General features: G+C 46.5%; 1 protein-coding gene across 2 annotated transcripts in view; it reads left to right on the top strand.

The window, feature by feature from the left end:
* Positions 1–20,519, top strand: part of PDE4B (phosphodiesterase 4B) — a 726,366-nt gene that overhangs the window by 181,726 nt on the left and 524,121 nt on the right. For both annotated transcript variants that reach the window (XM_063939161.1, XM_063939160.1), the window contains exons 2-3: positions 9,957–10,058; positions 13,968–14,200. In XM_063939161.1, coding sequence (XP_063795231.1) covers positions 10,017–10,058; positions 13,968–14,200 — 275 coding nt within the window. In that variant the 5' untranslated portion in view covers positions 9,957–10,016. The remainder of the gene's footprint in view (positions 1–9,956; positions 10,059–13,967; positions 14,201–20,519) is intronic.

Here is a 20,519-nt window from a genome sequence, read left to right as displayed (position 1 = left end):
AAACATACAAATGCAGAAACCAATGACTCTTCATAGTACAGAAGCCACCGTGCATACCTCCCAACATTTTATAAAGGCAGAATTTTAACAAAAAAAGCCCAACCCCAATCTTTTCAAACCATCCTCCCAATACTAACACTGTGAAGAATAAGAGGCTCTAACACCCTGTACTGGAAGGGGCAAATTCAAAATGCGCAGACGTTTTAGGAAAGGGGTGTGGCTTATCAGCTCCAAATTGTGATGTTAAAAGAAGAACTCTGAATTTATGCATTATATGTGAAAGGAACCATTATTTTACCAGCACACTGACCAAGAATTGCATTTTGACCCCTTCAGTTGTAATACGGTTTGTCCCACATACACATTCGCACACTTTAGCTGGATAGTTAGCTAATATATCTACATTTGTTTATGCCGTTAAGGGACTTGGACGCTCATAATGCAGAACACGGTATTTAGCCATCACCTCCCCCTACACCAGAGGTTTCCAAACTTTTTTGAATCACAGCGCCCTAGAATATCAGATTTTTTTTTCATGGCACCTCTAGGCCAAAAGTTTCTTATTGAGAAATTTAGAAAGAAATATTACATTAAGTAGATTGCGTTTATATGTCATCCTTAGGGGCAGTTGTGTGGTGAGGGACAAGATTTGCTTCTGTTTGGCCACATATTTTATGACTGGCAGCCACCAGCACTGGTTTTGCCTATTATATTGACCATGAATAATTTGAATTGGTCCTGGACCACCAACCCAGGGCACCCCTGCAAGTGTCCCGAGGCACCCCAGGGAGCCACGGCACACAGTTTGGAAACCTCTGCCCTACACCCATCCCACTTCCCTCTTCCCCTTTGGGAGCCTGCACAGTTCATACAGTAGACAGGGAGGGAAGTCAGGTTACAATAAATGTACAACACAATACTGTACTGTATATGAAAATCAGATAGAGAACTTCAGTCACTTTGATAGATGTGTAAATGGTACAGTAGCAGTAATCCCTTCTAATAAAGTACAACACAGATTCTCTAACGCCGACGATCTACAGTACTGTGTTGCTCGAACAGTTAGTTGCGTCAGAATACACTAATTTATATTTATTGGTATGTCTACGGGTCCTCATTGCCGCTGTGTATTTTAGATAGTGGAATGAGATGCTTCTGCAGATTTACCCTGATTTATGTAAAACCAGTGTGCACACTTCTATTGAATGTGAAGGTATATTACAATAGATTAAAACATAAATTAATAAATTAGTAAAGTGAGTGTCAGAAAGAAAAAAAAAAGAATACACTCATACTTTGGGAATCGAACCCGGGACTCTCAGCATGGGAGGCGGAAGACTTCACCGCTTGCCCACGTCGCTACATGGAAGATACACAAGCTAATGTGTAAAAGTACTGTAAGCAGCGATTCATTTCCTTCCCATTGGTGTTTGTTTATGCCGTTAAGGGACTTGGACACTCATGTTGTACAAAACATACAGTATTTCTCTGACGTCCTAGTGGATGCTGGGAACTCTGTAAGGACCATGGGGAATAGCGGCTCCGCAGGAGACTGGGCACAAAAGTAAAAGCTTTAGGACTACCTGGTGTGCACTGGCTCCTCCCCCTATGACCCTCCTCCAAGCCTCAGTTAGATTTTTGTGCCCGGCCGAGAAGGGTGCACACTAGGGGCTCTCCTGAGTTTCTTAGTAAAAGTTTAAGTTTAGGTTTTTTATTTTCAGTGAGACCTGCTGGCAACAGGCTCACTGCATCGAGGGACTAAGGGGAGAAGAAGCGAACTCACCTGAATGCAGAGTGGATTGGGCTTCTTAGGCTACTGGACACCATTAGCTCCAGAGGGACCGAACACAGGCCCAGCCTCGGAGCTCGGTCCCAGAGCCGCGCCGCCGGCCCCCTTACAGAGCCAGAAGCAAGAAGAGGTCCGGAAAAATCGGCGGCAGAAGACATCAGTCTTCAACAAGGTAGCGCACAGCACTGCAGCTGTGCGCCATTGTTACTCAGGCACACTTCACACTCCGGTCACTGAGGGTGCAGGGCGCTAGGGGGGGGCGCCCTGAGCAGCAATGTAAAACACCTTGGCTGGCATAAATACACCACATATAACCCCCAGGGCTATATGGATGTATTTTAACCCCTGCCAGAACTCACCAAAAAGCGGGAGAAAAGGCAGCCGAGAAGGGGGCGGAGCCTATCTCCTCAGCACACGGGCGCCATTTTCCATCACAGCTCCGCTGGAAGGACGTCTCCCTGACTCTCCCCTGCAGTCCTGCACTACAGAAAAGGGTAAAAAAGAGAGGGGGGCACTAATTTGGCGCAGTTTTGTTACTAACAGCAGCTATAAAGGGAAAAGCACATTTTATAGTGGTATTCCTGTCTATATATAGCGCTCTGGTGTGTGCTGGCATACTCTCCCTCTGTCTCCCCAAAGGGCTAGTGGGGTCCTGTCCTCTATCAGAGCATTCCCTGTGTGTGTGCGGTGTGTCGGTACGATTGTGTCGACATGTTTGAGGAGGAAAATGAGATGGAGGCGGAGCAATTGCCTATTATACAGTTGTCACCCCCTAGGGAGTCGACACCTGAGTGGATGAGCTTATGGAAGGAATTGCGTGACAGTGTCAGCTCTTTACGACAGACAGTTGACGACATGAGACAGCCGGCTACTCAGCTTGTGCCTGTCCAGGGGTCTCAAACGCCATCAGGGGCTTTAAAACGCCCGTTACCTCAAATGGCAGACACAGACACGGATACTGACTCCAGTGTCGATGATGAGGAGACATACGTGACTTCCACTAGGGCCACACGTTACATGATTGAAGCAATGAAAAATGTATTGCATATCTCTGATAATACAAGTACCACTAAAAAGGGTATTATGTTTGGTGAGAAAAAACTGCCTGTAGTTTTTCCTGTATCCAAGGAATTAAATGAAGTGTGTGATGAGGCGTGGGTTTCCCCCGATAAAAAACTGATAATTCCTAAAAGGTTATTGGCATCGTACCCTTTCCCGCCAGAGGATAGGGCACGTTGGGAAACACCCCCTAGGGTGGATAAAGCGCTCACACGCTTGTCTAAACAGGTAGCACTACCCTCTCCTGATACGGCCGCCCTAAAGGAACCTGCCGATATAAAGCTGGAGAATATCCTAAAATGTATATACTCTCACACGGGTGTTATACTGCGACCAGCAATCGCCTCAGCCTGGATGTGCAGTGCGGGCCTGGCGTGGTCGGATTCCCTGACTGAAAATATTGATACCCTAGATAGGGACAGTATATTACTGACTATAGAGCATTTGAAGGATGCATTTCTATATATGCGTGATGCACAGAGGGATATTTGCCGACTGGCATCAAGAGTTAGCGCGCTGTCCATTTCTGCAAGAAGAGGTTTATGGACGCGGCAGTGGTCAGGCGATGCGGATTCTAAAAGGCACATGGAAGTATTGCCTTATAAGGGGGAGGAGTTATTTGGGGTAGGTCTATCAGACCTGGTAGCCACGGCAACTGCTGGAAAATCCACATTTTTACCCCAGGTAGCTTCTCAACCTAAGAAGACGCCGTATTATCAGGCGCAGTCCTTTCGGCCCCATAAGGGCAAGCGGGCAAAAGGCGCCTCATTTCTGCCCCGTGGCAGAGGGAGAGGGAAAAGGCTGCAACAAACAGCCAGTTCCCAGGAACAAAAGCCCTCTCCCGCCTCCGCAAAGTCCTCAGCATGACGCTGGGGCTTTACGAGCGGACTCAGGCACGGTGGGGGCCCGTCTCAAGAAGTTCAGTGCGCAGTGGGCCCACTCGCAAGTGGACCCCTGGATCCTTCAAGTGGTATCTCAGGGGTACAAATTGGAATTCGAGACGTCTCCCCCTCGCCGTTTTCTAAAGTCTGCTTTACCGACGTCTCCCTCAGACAGGGAGGCAGTATTGGAAACCATTCACAAGCTGTATTCCCAGCAGGTGATAATCAAGGTACCCCTCCTACAACAGGGAAAGGGGTACTATTCCACACTATTTGTGGTACCGAAGCCGGACGGCTCGGTGAGACCAATTTTAAACCTAAAATCCTTGAACACTTACATACAAAGGTTCAAATTCAAGATGGAGTCACTCAGAGCAGTGATTGCAAACCTGGAAGAAGGGGACTATATGGTGTCTCTGGACATCAAAGATGCTTACCTACATGTCCCAATTTACCCTTCTCACCAAGGGTACCTCAGGTTTGTGGTACAGAACTGTCACTATCAGTTTCAGACGCTGCCGTTTGGATTGTCCACGGCACCCAGGGTCTTTACCAAGGTAATGGCCGAAATGATGATACTCCTTCGAAGGAAGGGAGTTTTAGTTATCCCTTACTAGGACGATCTCCTGATAAGGGCAAGATCCAGGGAACAGTTGGAAGTCGGGGTAGCACTATCTCAGATAGTGCTGCGCCAGCACGGTTGGATTCTCAATATTCCAAAATCACAGCTGATCCCGACGACACGACTTCTATTCCTAGGGATGATCCTGGACACAGTCCAGAAAAAGGTGTTTCTCCCGGAGGAGAAAGCCAGGGAGTTATCCAAACTAGTCAGAAATCTCCTAAAACCAGGCCAAGTCTCAGTGCATCAATGCACAAGGGTCCTGGGAAAGATGGTGGCTTCTTACGAAGCAATCCCATTCGGCAGATTCCACGCAAGAACCTTCCAGTGGGATCTGCTAGACAAATGGTCCGGGTCGCATCTTCAGATGCATCAGCGGATAATCTTGTCACCAAGGACAAGGGTGTCTCTCCTGTGGTGGTTGCAGAGTGCTCATCTTCTAGAGGGCCGCAGATTCGGCATTCAGGACTGGGTCCTGGTGACCACGGATGCCAGCCTGAGAGGCTGGGGAGCAGTCACACAGGGAAGAAATTTCCAGGGCTTGTGGTCAAGCCTGGAGACATTACTTCACATAAATCCTGGAGCTAAGGGCCATCTACAATGCTCTAAGCCTAGCAAGACCTCTGCTTCAAGGTCAGCCGGTGCTGATCCAGTCAGACAACATCACGGCAGTCGCCCACGTAAACAGACAGGGCGGCACGAGAAGCAGGAGGGCAATGACAGAAGTTGCAAGGATTCTCCGCTGGGCGGAAAATCATGTGATAGCACTGTCAGCAGTGTTCATTCCGGGAGTGGACAACTGGGAAGCAGACTTCCTCAGCAGACACGACCTCCACCCGGGGGAGTGGGGACTTCACCCAGAAGTCTTCCACATGATTGTGAACCGTTGGGAAAAACCAAAGGTGGACATGATGGCGTCCCGCCTCAACAAAAAACTAGACAGGTATTGCGCCAGGTCAAGGGACCCTCAGGCAATAGCTGTGGACGCTCTGGTAACACCGTGGGTGTACCAGTCAGTGTATGTGTTCCCTCCTCTGCCTCTCATACCCAAGGTACTGAGAATCATAAGAAGGAGAGGAGTAAGGACTATACTCGTGGCTCCGGATTGGCCAAGAAGGACTTGGTACCCGGAACTTCAAGAGATGCTCACAGAGGACCCGTGGCCTCTACCTCTAAGAAAGGACCTGCTCCAGCAGGGACCCTGTCTGTTCCAAGACTTACCGCGGCTGCGTTTGACGGCATGGCGGTTGAACGCCGGATCCTGAAGGAAAAAGGCATTCCGGATGAAGTCATCCCTACCCTGATCAAAGCCAGGAAGAATGTAACCGTACAGCATTATCACCGTATTTGGCGTAAATATGTTGCGTGGTGTGAGGCCAGGAAGGCCCCTACAGAGGAATTTCAACTGGGTCATTTCCTGCATTTCCTGCAAACAGGACTGTCTATGGGCCTAAAATTAGGGTCCATTAAGGTTCAAATTTCGGCCCTGTCGATTTTCTTCCAGAAAGAACTGGCTTCAGTTCCTGAAGTTCAGACGTTTGTTAAGGGGGTACTGCATATACAGCCTCCTTTTGTGCCTCCAGTGGCACCTTGGGATCTCAATGTAGTTTTGGGGTTCCTAAAATCACATTGGTTTGAACCACTCTCCACTGTAGACTTAAAATATCTCACTTGGAAAGTGGTAATGCTGTTAGCCCTGGCTTCAGCCAGGCGTGTCTCAGAATTGGCGGCTTTATCCTATAAAAGCCCTTACCTAATTTTTCATACGGACAGGGCAGAATTGAGAACTCGTCCTCAATTTCTCCCTAAGGTGGTTTCAGCGTTTCACTTGAACCAGCCTATTGTGGTACCTGCGGCTACTAGGGACTTGGAGGACTCCAAGTTGCTGGACGTAGTCAGGGCCCTGAAAATATATGTTTCCAGGACGGCTGGAGTCAGGAAATCTGACTCGCTGTTTATCCTGTATGCACCCAACAAGCTGGGTGCTCCTGCTTCTAAGCAAACTATTGCTCGTTGGATTTGTAGTACAATTCAGCTTGCACATTCTGTGGCAGGCCTGCCACAGCCAAAATCTGTAAAAGCCCATTCCACAAGGAAGGTGGGCTCATCTTGGGCGGCTGCCCGAGGGGTCTCGGCTTTACAACTTTGCCGAGCAGCTACTTGGTCAGGGGCAAACACGTTTGCTAAATTCTACAAATTTGATACCCTGGCTGAGGAGGACCTTGAGTTCTCTCATTCGGTGCTGCAGAGTCATCCGCACTCTCCCGCCCGTTTGGGAGCTTTGGTATAATCCCCATGGTCCTTACGGAGTTCCCAGCATCCACTAGGACGTCAGAGAAAATAAGAATTTACTTACCGATAATTCTATTTCTCGTAGTCCGTAGTGGATGCTGGGCGCCCATCCCAAGTGCGGATTGTCTGCAATACTTGTACATAGTTATTGTTACAAAAATCGGGTTATTATTGTTGTGAGCCATCTTTTCAGAGGCTCCTCTGTTATCATGCTGTTAACTGGGTTCAGATCACAGGTTGTACGGTGTGATTGGTGTGGCTGTTATGAGTCTTACCCGGGATTCAAAATCCTTCCTTATTGTGTACGCTCGTCCGGGCACAGTATCCTAACTGAGGCTTGGAGGAGGGTCATAGGGGGAGGAGCCAGTGCACACCAGGTAGTCCTAAAGCTTTTACTTTTGTGCCCAGTCTCCTGCGGAGCCGCTATTCCCCATGGTCCTTACGGAGTTCCCAGCATCCACTACGGACTACGAGAAATAGAATTATCGGTAAGTAAATTCTTATTATTGTACACACTTTAACGTCAATGAACTACACTATATTAATTTTTACTCTATTGCTTTGTCTACGGGACTTGCAGTAACATGGCAGTTGACAAGTGTTTTAATACATTCGTTTGCGTCTTTATAAACTATATATATTTGTGTTTAAATCGACTCTCTCAGTCTGACCATTGGTCTGGTCTGTGTGTACATTAACATTACAGTCGTCACTAACCATTCGCCAGAGGTTGTACTGTAGATCATTCCGCCGCTATTCGCTCTAAAGTACTAGATTAGTGGAGCATTAGCCACCCAGTGGTGGAGATGTGTATTGCATGCTGAGTATGTAGTCGTGCCTCAACGCGCCTATCCGTGATTAAGCTCAGCAACCTAAGCTATCGCCTAGGTGCAACTAAACCTTCGTTTAGGCAGAGAAACAGCCAAGATAATGGAGGCTCCATCTGTACAGGTAGCTGGAAAATACCAATAATTTTCAGATTTCAAATAAAAGGGTCACTCCGGATACGTGCGTGTACAAAAAGCGTCATGGGAGAAGTGCGCGAAAAAGTGGGGAAACCATCCTTGACCCCAAAAAGGTGTCAACTGAGATAGCAGGCAATATATAGAAGTCTGGTAGAGGCTGCAAGGAAAGTACTAGAGGTTCTTAAGAGGTGTCAGACAGCTGATTTTTAAGTTTATTATTAATGGTGGAAAAATGTTATCAACGTAAGTCTTTCCAGCAATTCCGGGTACACAAAAATGTCTCTAATTTTTCAGTCTGCAAGTACTAATACCCCATTCCCATCAACACCTCCACATGCCTGTACCCCAATCTTCTACCCATTATTGAGCTTATTAGAGAAATTCCCCTGAAAACCGACGCTGTCTTCCCCTCCACTCAGCTCCAGTGTTCCGTCTCCCGAATGCATCCCCACTGTATCCGCCGCTGCGGTGTTCCTCCCTGACTCCACTGCTGTGTCCACCCTATGACTCCCCGCTGCCGATCTGTATCCCCCCCCCCACAAATATGCTTCTCTATCCCCCGATACCACCCCACTGAATCCACCGCTGCTGTGTTCCTCCCTGACTCCACTGCTGTGTCCACCCCATGCCTTCCCGCTGCCGAGCTGTATCCCCCCCCCACAAATATGCTTCTCTATCCCCCCATACCACCCCACTGAATCCACCGCTGCTGTGTTCCTCCCTGACTCCACTGCTGTGTCCACCCCATGCCTTCCCGCTGCCGAGCTGTATCCCCCCCCCACAAATATGCTTCTGTATCCCCCCATACCACCCCACTGAATCCACCGCTGCTGTGTTCCTCCCTGACTCCACTGCTGTGTCCACCCCATGCCTCCCCGCTGCCGAGCTGTATCCCCACACACACACACACACACACACACACAAATATGCTGCTCTATACCTCCCCACTGTATCCGCCGCTGCTGTGTCCACCCCATGACTCCCCGCTGCCGAGCTTTATACCCCCCCCCACAACTATGCTGCTCTAATCCCCCCCATACCTCCCCACTGCACCCGCTGCTGCTGTGTTCCTCCCTGACTCCACTGCTGTGTCCACCCCATGACTCCCCGCTGCCGAGCTTCATAACCCCCCACAACTATGCTGCTCTAATCCCCCATACCTCCCCTCCCATAGCTAAGCTGCTCTAGCCCCCTATACCTCCCCACTGCACCCACCGCTGCTCTGTGACTCCCCTCCTGCCTGTCCCCCCTCAGCCTACCCGCTGCACCTGCCGACTCTTTGTGCCCCCCTCCACTGCTCTGTGTCTCCCCTATGCCTCCCTGCTGCACCTGCCGACACTCTGTACCCCCCCCCCCCCCCCCCGAGTTTGCTGTGCTGCACCCCCTGTCCCTTTCCGTACACTTGCCACCGCTCTGGTGTGCTGATTCGGACGTGGTGGGAGGTACTATCATTGCTGCTTGGAAGTGATAGCCCTAATATAGTAACGCAGCTGGAGATATCGCGCCTCCTGTAGCATTACTGATCCGAACTGCGTCCAAAGACACAGTACCAGGTCTTCCTCGGCACCAGTGGGGTACGCAACCTGCCCGTCCAGGAAATCTCTCTGCAGTGACTGAGATCCCTGGTTTCCCCAATACCCCTGTGGGCCAGTCCGACCGTGGGCGTATTAACAGAGGAGAAGGCATGTGTTCAACTTCCTCCATCCGGGCCCGGCAGCGCAATAGCATCTGAGCACTAGAGGCACACAGACTCTATTATGCATGCCCAAATCTCCGAGCAAATGGTGCAACGGCCATTTCAGTGTTGCCGCCGGCTGGGGACTTTGGAGAGGTGAGTATTGAAAACAAATGGGTGCAGTGTGGGCCTTCCTGGACCCATTATAGACCGCCACTGGTAGCAATGGTAGTGATGCAAAATGTAAATGATTTGCCTGTGCCTTTCACAATAGGCAGTTTTCTTAAGGTGCACGTACACCGGTTATACAGATGGAGCCATGCTCATCTATATCTTTAATAGGATTAATTGAGCCAGTGCTGTCGGACTTAATCCCCTCCTGTAATGACTTAATCCCCTGATGTATTGTTCTCTCTGTATTGTATTGCAGCTGAGAACAGATGAAAGGCTTATGCTAATACACCTTGGTGCACCTAGGTGCAGCAGAGAAGCCTAGACGTGCGTGGCCCCATCTGTAAGGTGCACTGTGATGTAGGTGTCTCGGGGCTCTTGTCATTGTATCACAAAGGTGCTTGCAGGAAAACACACCAGACATGCTTTCTGCGGTCTGCTTGGAATGTGCGTAATATACACAGACGACAAGTGTGACCCGTAACTCTGCTTTCTCCCTTAGGTTGGAACCGCTCATTGAAAACGGACTTTGTGACTGTATAAAAGTTACCTGAAAACTAAAATGAAGAAGAGCAGGAGTGTGATCACGATCACAACGGAGGAGGTAGGCTGGTCTCTGTTCTGTCAGTGATTCATTCCAGCATCTCCTTTGTGTTTTTATGGTTATGGAGAAAGCTATAAGTGTGTAAGTCACCTGCTCAGGTTATGGTGATATAAATGTGATGCAATGTAGGGGCGGAGCTTCCCGGAGAGCTGAGGGTCACTGCGTGACTGTCGGCTGTGCATCAATTATTAAGTACTAAGTGGATTATTATCAGCGATTAATATTATAGACATTAAAGATGTCGGTCCAAATAAATATTTTGGGTTGGATCAAGAGTTGGCCTCAAGTTTGCAGCCCCAACGTACACATAGAAACAGCTCAAAATAACGTGGCAATATGTGACTTTATCAACGTACGCCGAAAGTATATCTCGATGCAGCCACATACGGCAAGTTTATAATGATTATGACTGTGAATACAATGGGGGTAATTCAGAGTTGATCGCAGCAACAAATTTGTTAGCAGTTGGGCAAAACCATGTACACTGCAGGTGGGGCAGATGTAACATGTGCAGAGAGAGTTAGATTTGGGTGGGTTATATTGTTTCTGTGCAGGGTAAATACTGGCTGCTTTATTTTTACACTGCAATTTAGATTTCAGTTTGAACACACCCCACCCAAATCTAACTCTCTGCACATGTTACATGTGCCCCCCCCCCCCCTGCAGCAAACATTGGGGGTAATTCCAAGTTGATCGCAGCAGGATTTTTGTTAGCAATTGGGCAAAACCATGTGCACTGCAGGGGAGGCAGATATAACATGTGTAGAGAGAGTTAGATTTGGGTGTGGTGAGTTCAATCTGCAATCTAAATTACAGTGTAAAAATAACGCAGCCAGTATTTACCCTGCACAGAAATAAAATAACCCACCCAAATCTAACTCTTTCTGCACATGTTATATCTGCCTCCCCTGCAGTGCACATGGTTTTGCCCAATTGCTATCAAAAATCCTGCTGCGATCAACTTCGAATTACCCCCCATTGTTTTGCCCATCTGCTAACAAATTTGCTGCTGCGATCAACTCAGAATTGGGCCCCTAGTTGTTTTTTTGTTTAAGTGAGACCCAAAAATCATAAACGGTGCCAGTGCCACCACATTGCCTGGGCTGTAGCAGCTGAGGCTAGCTACAAAGGATGTATACAACAATTAAACCACTTTCACATCTCCAGTGTCGGATCCACCCGGGAATTGGAAACGTGTCCTTCCCGGGTGGGATCCGGCATTGGAGACTATCTGCTGGCTTTCTGACTCGGCAAATTGCTGGGACGGTAGCCATAGCGGCAGGGGGTGGAGCCGGCAGTGGGGACGGAGATGAGCTCATCTCTGCGCCACCTCTCCCTATTTAGTAAACGGATCCTGGGTCGCCTGCACCCGGGAATCCGTTTACGCTGCCACTGACCCGGTATTCAACCTGGGAATAACACTGCTTTATTCCCGGGTTGAATTACCGGATCAGGCGACCCGGGTTTTCGGACATAGCCCTTTAACACCGCACGCTGACCTGTGTCGATACCGGGTTATTTGTGTGATGTGAAAGAGGTATGAGGTTTGTGAAACTACACAGTCTGTAGTTCTGCAAAGCTGATACGGCCACTAAGGGCTAGATCTTCGAAGGGCTAGATTTGCGGGTCGGACCTGGAAAATTTAAAGCGGCAATAATATGAAATGCAAAGCATGGTGCGATTTGTACTTCATATTATTGCTCCTTTAAATTTCCAGGTCAAACCCATGAGAAGCTGTGGCATGCAAAATCCGCTGCCTCGTAAATCTAGCCGTAAGTACAGAGGTGTCCTCATACACTGTTGTTCAAGTCGTGCCAAATACCCCTCTCAGTGTGCGCCATCTACCGGCCAAAGTTAGCGTCTTTCTCACTAAAAGTTTACAACTTATTAACATAAATAAAACTGTCAGAGACAAAACGTCATTGCTGGTGTGCAGTGATCAATGTGATGTGCGACATTTATACATCTGTGTGCGACTGAGTCTGAATCTGTGTACAAAGTGCTATGATGCAGCGGCCGCAGTTTTTCCTCACGTCAAGTCCTGTCATGCTTCATCTGCAACATTTAATATGTGTAAAGCAATTCCTGTTTGGTTACAGTCGCAACTCAGTGTCTCTGGTACGTTGTGAGTGGTGTTTCGCTGCGTCTGCGAGGCGAAGAAGAGAAATATGGTCTATCTGAAAACAGCCGTCAGATTGTCCCCTATAAGTACCCCCTAGAGGAGATTTTTAGTCTCTGACTAGCAGAGTCAGCCCTAACTAATATGATGACCTAGGCAAGATTTTGGCTGGTGCCCCCTAGCACCGCCGCTAGTTCTGCCTCTGACCCTGCACCCCTTTCCCAGCACCATCTCCCCTCACTCATAGCAGTCCTCATTTTTAGTGTTCCTTCCCCCTATATTTTAAATAGGAACTGTGCACACATTCGGCGCACAGACCAAAAAGGGGCGTGATCTTGCTGGGAAGGGGCATGGCCACACAATAGTACCCCCAATTCAAATCACGCCACAGTAGTGCAACTTTACTCATATTTTATAATGCGATAGTGTCCCTAATTCACGTTACATCACACAGTAGTACCACTTTACCTTATATACATTACTAATCACAGTAGTGCACCTTATTCACATTACATCACACTGAATTGCCCCTTATTCACATTACACCACACCATATTGCTCTTTATTCACATTAGACCACACAGTAGTGCCCTTTCTATACATTACGCCACACAGTAGAGCATCTTATACACATAATGCCACAAATTAGTAATAGCTTTATACACATAATACCACACAGTAATACCCCTTACACATACTGTATGACACATATTATTAATGTCCTTATAAACATACACTGTGGCTGTATCTGCATACAAAATGCTATGTTACAGTGATTTCCAGTAATAAACTGTAATGTAACATTTTGTATGCAGATACAGCCACAGTCACACACAGAATATAGGCATGCCACATATCATTAAAATCAGCAGAAGCTGCTTGTGCCCCTAGGCATGCCAAATGCCCTAGGCATTTGCTTAGTTTGCCTATGCCTAGGGCCGACTCTGCTGACTAGTGTCCTAGTGGCTTTGGCTATCACACACAGGGGTGTATCTGGGGGTCTGAGCGCCCCTGGTAAAGTAAGGAACTGGCGCCCCCCGCCTCCCCCACCCACGGACACAGAGGGGGGAGTTACAGTTAGGCTGAGGTCAGGGACACTGAGAGGGAATTACGAGGAGGGTGCGGGCAGGGATACTGAGGGGGGATTATGGGAAGGGTGTGGGCAGAGACACTGAGGGGGAATTATGGGAAGGGTGCGGGCAGGGACACAGAGGAAATTACAAGAGTGTATGGACAGGGTCACCATACCCTCCAACATGAACCACCGCACTAGGTACAAAATGCTCTGTTTCTGGGCTTCCCTCTTAATTTATTATTACCACGTGGAACCAATGAGAAGGGGAGCGGATGAGGAAGAGGAAGTGCCTCGCCCCTCCCCATACCTGGAAGTGCCCCGCTCCCCGGCTATATTCACCATCATTGTGACTGTAGCCACAGAGAGTGTCAGAGTGCAATACGCTTCTGAGGGTACGGCAGAGGATGAGCACTACTAAGGGATGTAGTAAGATTTACTATGTCATTCTACCCCCTGGCCCGGGTACCACTGCCAGGCAACGCCCCCTCCTTGGCCGGCGCCCCTGGCAAGTGCCATCCTGGCCAATAGGAAGATACACCCCTGATCACACATATTATAATAATGGAAGAGACAAGCAGAACAGCATTCGCCTATTTAACAATGATTGCTTTTTTTCTTTTCTTTGTAATTTGCAAACTGTTAATCAAAGTATTGTCGTTGCTTTACCGACTATGAGCTGTTTGTGGAACCTAATAATTCCTCTATTTCCCGGCAGAGCGCAAAGGGTTTTCCTGAGTGTTTCCTGAGCAAGTCCTACAGCTCTTACGGTTACAATATGGGTATAGATCTGTGGAAAGGAAAGCGTCTCTGTTCCGGGACATTACAGTTGCCCCCTCTACATCAGAGGCAGGTGAGGAGAGCCAAGACGCCAGATTACGCTCACCGCCCCACCACGTTACCTCTGCTTCTGCCGCCGAAAATCGCCGTAACTCCGGTGGAGAAAGAACAGTAAGTGCAGCATGATCAGCCTCACCAAATACATGAACACGCGTGTACAAGTTGCTTCACATGTTAGAGGCAGACGGCTTGTGGACTTAGTAATCCAAAGAATTCTACACACAAGTCAAGTAGACACCACAGACAGGATGCAGTCAAAATGCCGGCGGATGGGATCCCGGTATTCAGGAGACTGACGCCGTAATCCTGACAGCCAGCATTTTGCCGACGGCCGGCATATTGACACTTGCCCCTAATTCCCACTCTGTTGAATTCCTGTGTGGTTACAGTCACAACCCGATGTCTCTGGTACGTTGTGAGTGGTGTTTCGCTGCGTCTGCCTTTGTCTAAGTCAGAAGGTCTTTGGGGCAGTCAGTTGAAGGACACAAATATAGGGGCTAATTCCAAGTTGATCGCAGCAGGATTTTTTTTAGCAGTTGGGCAAAACCATGTGCACTGCAGGGGAGGCAGATATAACATGTGCAGATAGAGTAAGATTTGGGTGGGTTATTTTATTTCTGTGCAGGGTAAATACTGGCTGCTTTATTTTTACACTGCAAATTAGATTGCAGATTGAACACACCACACCCAAATCTAACTCTCTCTGCACATGTTATATCTGCCTCCCCTGCAGTGCACATGGTTTTGCCCAACTGCTAAAAAAAATGCTGCTGCGATCTACTTGGAATTACCCCCATACATGGGGAAGAGGGCCTTCGACTGCACGCCCTAATTTTAAACATAATGAGAGGTGCCACCATGCTGAGACTTGTAGTTCCACACAGATAAAAAAGATAAAATGCAGATGCACACTCTAAATATTAATCACCGCTAATCAGATTCATTGTAATAAACTCTGCAATATAACCAAGTAAATTTGAGATGCTTAGCATAATTTTGGCCAAAAATATGGGCCCACCAAATGCAGTTAGGTGACCTCATCTGGTGGTTCCCTAACACTAAGGTTCAATTCCAGAGCATGGGACCACCTAAGTCAGCACAAGGCAACTGCCCCAGGGCATCACACTCGTGAGAGGTTTAAGTGTTAAAAAGTGTTACATTAGTAAGGACACAAATTGCTGCCGCTGTCTGATTACAGATCTCACTGCGCACATAATTTTTTCGGGTATTTGTTAAATATAACTGTCAGCACTTACATTACAGTCCAGTCCATTTTTAGTCCAATCCAATCAGATCGTAAGAAAAAAGTCCAAGCGGTTATTTCATGTAGCGCAGCTAAGTCTATGGTGCGCCAAAAGGGATATTCGGCAAGATTTAAGGATAGTTGTATATGGACACATCTGTAGGACAAATGTAATGATTATACATTAATCGTACAGTTAAAATAAACATCCGCTTCAGTGCAATGCTGTTGGATTAAAAACCAGTAAGGGTGTATTATTGAGTTACGTGTGGCCAGCTTCAGAGAATACGGGAACATTTATTCAGTAAAATAACTATACTAATACTTTATTAATTTATAACAAACAGAAAGAGGCGATGATGATATCACTTTGGATGAGGAATAACGAGCATATTGGGGAGGTCAATACCTGGCATTCACATACAGCCTGCGCTTTATATCTATTTTTATTGAAATGTGTTTACAGCTTCTTCAATCATGTTTGTCATACGATAAGCAGGTGGCGAAATTTCTGTTTGTATTTTCAAAACAATCTATGCTGGTTCTGAGAAAGGGGGGGGGGCGAGGACAATGGTTTTATTTTCAGAGAAAGTTCTGTATGCATCATTCAGTCTCCTCTCTAACCTCCGTCATTATTACATGATACAATGAAAGCTGACATACTTTCACTGTTCAGGTTATAGTCATAACGATTTGTAGACGCCAAGTTACGACTCTAATCAGCTTTTACGTATGTGTTTTTATAACCAGCCCTTCATCTTTTTGTTGATGTTTATGCGGTTTTGGGTCCTTATTCAGCTTCATTATCTAATGCAATGCGATTGCATTATGCCGAAAACGGAATCAGTGCGCACGCATCAGGGCCCTTTCTGTGCGTGCCCAGGCCAGCAGATGCGATCACATTGCATTAACGCGAACATCTCTGCCAAGGGCGTAGCTACCATAGGTGCAGGCAGTGCAGCTGCTATGGGGTCCAGAGCTGAGAGGGGCCACCTTCCCTGTCACAGTTACATGTGTTATATACAGGGTGTAGCTACCGTAGGTGCAGGGAGTGCAGCTGCTATGGAGCCCAGAGCTGAGAGGAGCCACCTTCCCTGTCACAGTTACATGTGTTATATACAGGGTGTAGCTACCATAGGTGCAGGGAGTGCAGCTGCTATGGGGCCCAGAGCTGAGAGGGGCCCACCTTGCCTGTCAAAGTTACATGTTATATACATTTTCGTGATTGGGTGGTACATAGGGGTCCTTTCAATCTTCTTCCTTGGGGCCTGCAATATATCTAGGTAGTGTGGTATAATATGAACTGGAGGGCATTTTTGTAATTTTATAATATATGAACCGGGCACTGTACGGGGAGCACTATATATCATAATGTGAATTGGGGGTACTGTGCGGCATAATGTGTACTGGCAGCTCTTAAATGTGACATAGGGTGAACTTAAGCACTACTACGATTCATAAAAGAAACTAGGGCACTACTATGGGGCATAACATTAAATAAGGCTCCACTATGGGTCAGAAAATTAACTAGGGAACTATTATAGGGCATAAAATTAACAACTGCTGCAGAGAAGTGTCTCTCTAGCAGCATTGGGGGCCCCTTCAAAATGTTGCTATGGGGCCCACAAAGTTCTGGCTACACCCCTGACCTCTGCCTGATTGACAGGCAGAGGCCCTGTCTACCTTTTGACCCTGTCAACCTAATGCATGTCCACCATTAGTGGTCGACCTATAGACTGTGGACCTATTTAGTGTAGATCTATAGTCCGGATACCACACATTATGATTTTAGTCACCTGGGTAAAACCAACATCAGCAAAGGAACGTTACACGTGATCATAATACAATTCTTTTTGCATTTTAAATGCTGACGTTTGCTACGTGGTTACGTTATGCAGGCATTCAGCATAGAACCAGATACTGTGAATTGCCTCCAGCAGATAATTAGAACATAACATTTAATATTATTTAATATGATGGACATTATTGGACAAAATTGGTGTTTGTTTATATAGTGCCACAAATTATGCAGCGCTGGACAGAGATGAAACGAGCAAGAAACTGTGCACCTTGACAAACCGTGTAGCATTGCAAGGGGGGCAAATAAATGTATTATTTCTGCATGCTGGGCAGCCTTATTCTTACCCTGCAATTTAGATCTGAGTTTGGACACGCCCTTCCCAAACCTAAATCTCTCTGCACATGTTACATCTGCCCTCCACAGTGCAAAATGGTCTAACCAAGGTGCAAAGATACTTGCTCTTCAGATTCTATCTCCCAATGTCAGAAACAGTTGTGCGTTTGCAGGTGATTAGGAATGACCAACATTTTTTTCCTGTTTTATAATAATTAGTTTTTCCGTGGAACACAAGGGGGCAGTATACAACCTTCAAATGCTTTGCATGTTGTCGCAGCTGTGAAAAATATGTTGTGTATTGTATTTAATCTCATTAACATGCTGCATCACAGCCACAGTTACCTGTAACATAGACACATAGCATTTCACAGCAGATAAGAACCATTTGGCCCATCTAATCTGCCCTTTCAGGGTGCGGTTATTAGGGTTAGGAGCAGGGGTTTAAAATAGGGGTTTGGTTACGGCATTAGGGCTAGAGTAATAGGGTCAGGGTTTGGATTAAGGGTAAGCGTTGGGGTGTTAGTGTTAGGATAATATGATTAATTATGAAAGTTTTAGTTAGGTGTTAGGGTTTAAGATTAAGGGTGAGGGTTACGGTACTAGTATTAGGATTAAGGGTTAGGATATTAGTGTTAGGGTTTAGGATTAAGGGTTAGGGTTGGGGTGTTAGTGTTAGGGTAATAGAATTAATTATGAAAGTTTTAGTTAGGTATTAGTGTTAGGATTAAGGGTAAGGGTTAGGGTGAGAGTTAAAGTATATGGACAGATACTTATGCCCAGGTCACCGAGGACCAGCTGGGGAGAGTGTCCAGGGTGCAACGCAGGAGCCCTAGGGGAAATACTTTAAACAATCAGTGGTGTATCAAGCAAGTGTTATCTCCTTTCAATGTCCAGCAAGTAATCTCCAGGACATGTAGCAGGTGTTTCAGTTGAAGAAAGGCAAAAGCCCAGCTTCTTCAGAAGTAGTTTTACAGCAGTAGAGACTTCAGGTTGACTGCACCTACTGTTTTCATCTCATACATATTTTTTTATTTATGACGTTAAGATATATTAAATCTGATTAAGACGCAAGAACATTTTAGCCAATTGGATTATTGCTCAAGGAAGAGCAAATTGTTCTGTGTTTGAGTAAATAGTGGCAGTATGCAACAATAAACTAAGATTCACTGAGCAACATCTCCCACACAGGTAACCATTACAAGCAAGACATGAAAACATATACAGTACGTTTAAATACACAGATGAGTTTGCATGAGGACGAAAGGCAGATTAGAATTTCTGGTTGTTGTAGAGATATTTGGTTGAATGTTCTTCTGTTTCCTCCTGTTTAAGTCCTGTGTAAGTCTGCAATTATCTTTAAATTTAAAAACACTTAAAAAAACGAAACACTTCTAGTAAAAACTTTACACCGCCTAGGACGTTCTCCTTTTACAATGCATGTGTGATCAATACTTACAATCAAGGCCCAAAGACCCTCCACTAACTTCACAGACTGCAATAAACCTTCATACAAAACAAACATTGAGATAGCAGATTACCAACACTTTAGGAATTGAAGTCCCATTTTATTACAGACTAATAACTGCTTTTATAAATGTTGGCAAATAATCAGTATTCAGCAGTGCAAGGGTGCAAACCGAGCAATGCAATTACTTGAGAATGAAAGGAGAAAGAGAAAGTAAACATCCCATCACAGTGTTTCAATGCCTGGCACAGGTATAGCTATCATGTAAATCATGTTTCAGAACACTTTAAAAAAAACAAAAAAAAAACTTCTAATAAAAAAAAACTGTACACAGCCAAGTCTATACAGAGCCTAAGAATCAGGGGTCACCTATATCAGAATGGTGATTTCAACTTCTTTGCCCAACTTATTTCAAATTGTGGAATACCGAAAACCATGTTTTACAGGTATTTGCATCCGAGGCATACATTGGGCGCACAGTGGGAGGGAAATACCACTATATTCTCTATATCCCACTTTGCATGCTTTCATATGTTCCCTACCTTGAGAAAAAAAGCATCTCCTTTACTTACTTCCTATTTTTACTGTCTACGTGAGTTGTGAGGGGTTATAAGTCCCTACAGCTAAAGTGAAAAGTGGACCTGTCTGATGAGAAGTGGAAATTTATGTTATGTTCTCCACATGGGGTAACAGGTGTTTGCCTAATTTCAGCAGATTCAGCATTTACTACAGACTGGACCCCAGTGCATCCTGAACAATTGCCCACTACCGTCTGCCCCAAATATAGTGCCCTTGATGCTAACTTATGCCATCTGCCCTGGGTGTGCCCGCTGAGTGAGAAGCTTTAGTGCTGGGTACTGTTATCCATGGTTGAGACTGGTGTCCAGGTTAGTCTTTGTGACCCCAAAATTAGTTTTTTTGGCCCTACTGGTGGTGTTTTTATGAAGGCATTTTATCTTTGAATCACAGAAACTGGCAGTGCTGCTTTTCCTACTCATGAGACAAATGGCAATGTTTCATCTCTCTAGTATTAATCATGTAGATCTACTACTTTTTCTTTCCAAATTGCTTTTCTTCTCCATGGACCATGTCATGTTGGGGCAAAATATCCTGCATCGCTCCTAACTTATTATAACAGATCAGTGATTGTATAATATTGTTGTGATGTCTATGAAACTACGCTGATGTGTTTTGGCAGCCAAACGGGTCTAACTCCAGCAGGGGTCCAACAGTTAAGCTTCTGACGCGTTTCGCTCCTCCCACAGGGGCTTCTGCTGGAGTTAGACCCGTAGTATTTACCGGCCGCAGCATTCATCTGCCGGTTTGTTTATTCTTGAGTGGAGAGGAGCCATTCACCGGTGCCCGCAAACGGCACGTAGGGGTGGAGACCTGTGGAGCATTCAGACCGAGCAGGACAGGCTACAGCAGGCGCCAGTGCAGGTGCCGTTTTTCCCCGCAGCCAGAAGCCATCGTGGCGGACGTCGGGATGTACTCCTGCTGATACCACTTGCTCATACCTCACGTAAGATTCCGGTTGAAAACGGCTCTTATTCAGTTCACTGATCTGTGTTGGATTATTACATCC

Source organism: Pseudophryne corroboree, chromosome 9 (assembly GCF_028390025.1).
Source record: "Pseudophryne corroboree isolate aPseCor3 chromosome 9, aPseCor3.hap2, whole genome shotgun sequence".
NCBI lineage: Eukaryota > Metazoa > Chordata > Amphibia > Anura > Myobatrachidae > Pseudophryne > Pseudophryne corroboree.
Note: the sequence above shows the minus strand (reverse complement) of the source record. Positions and strands in the feature narration are given on the sequence as shown.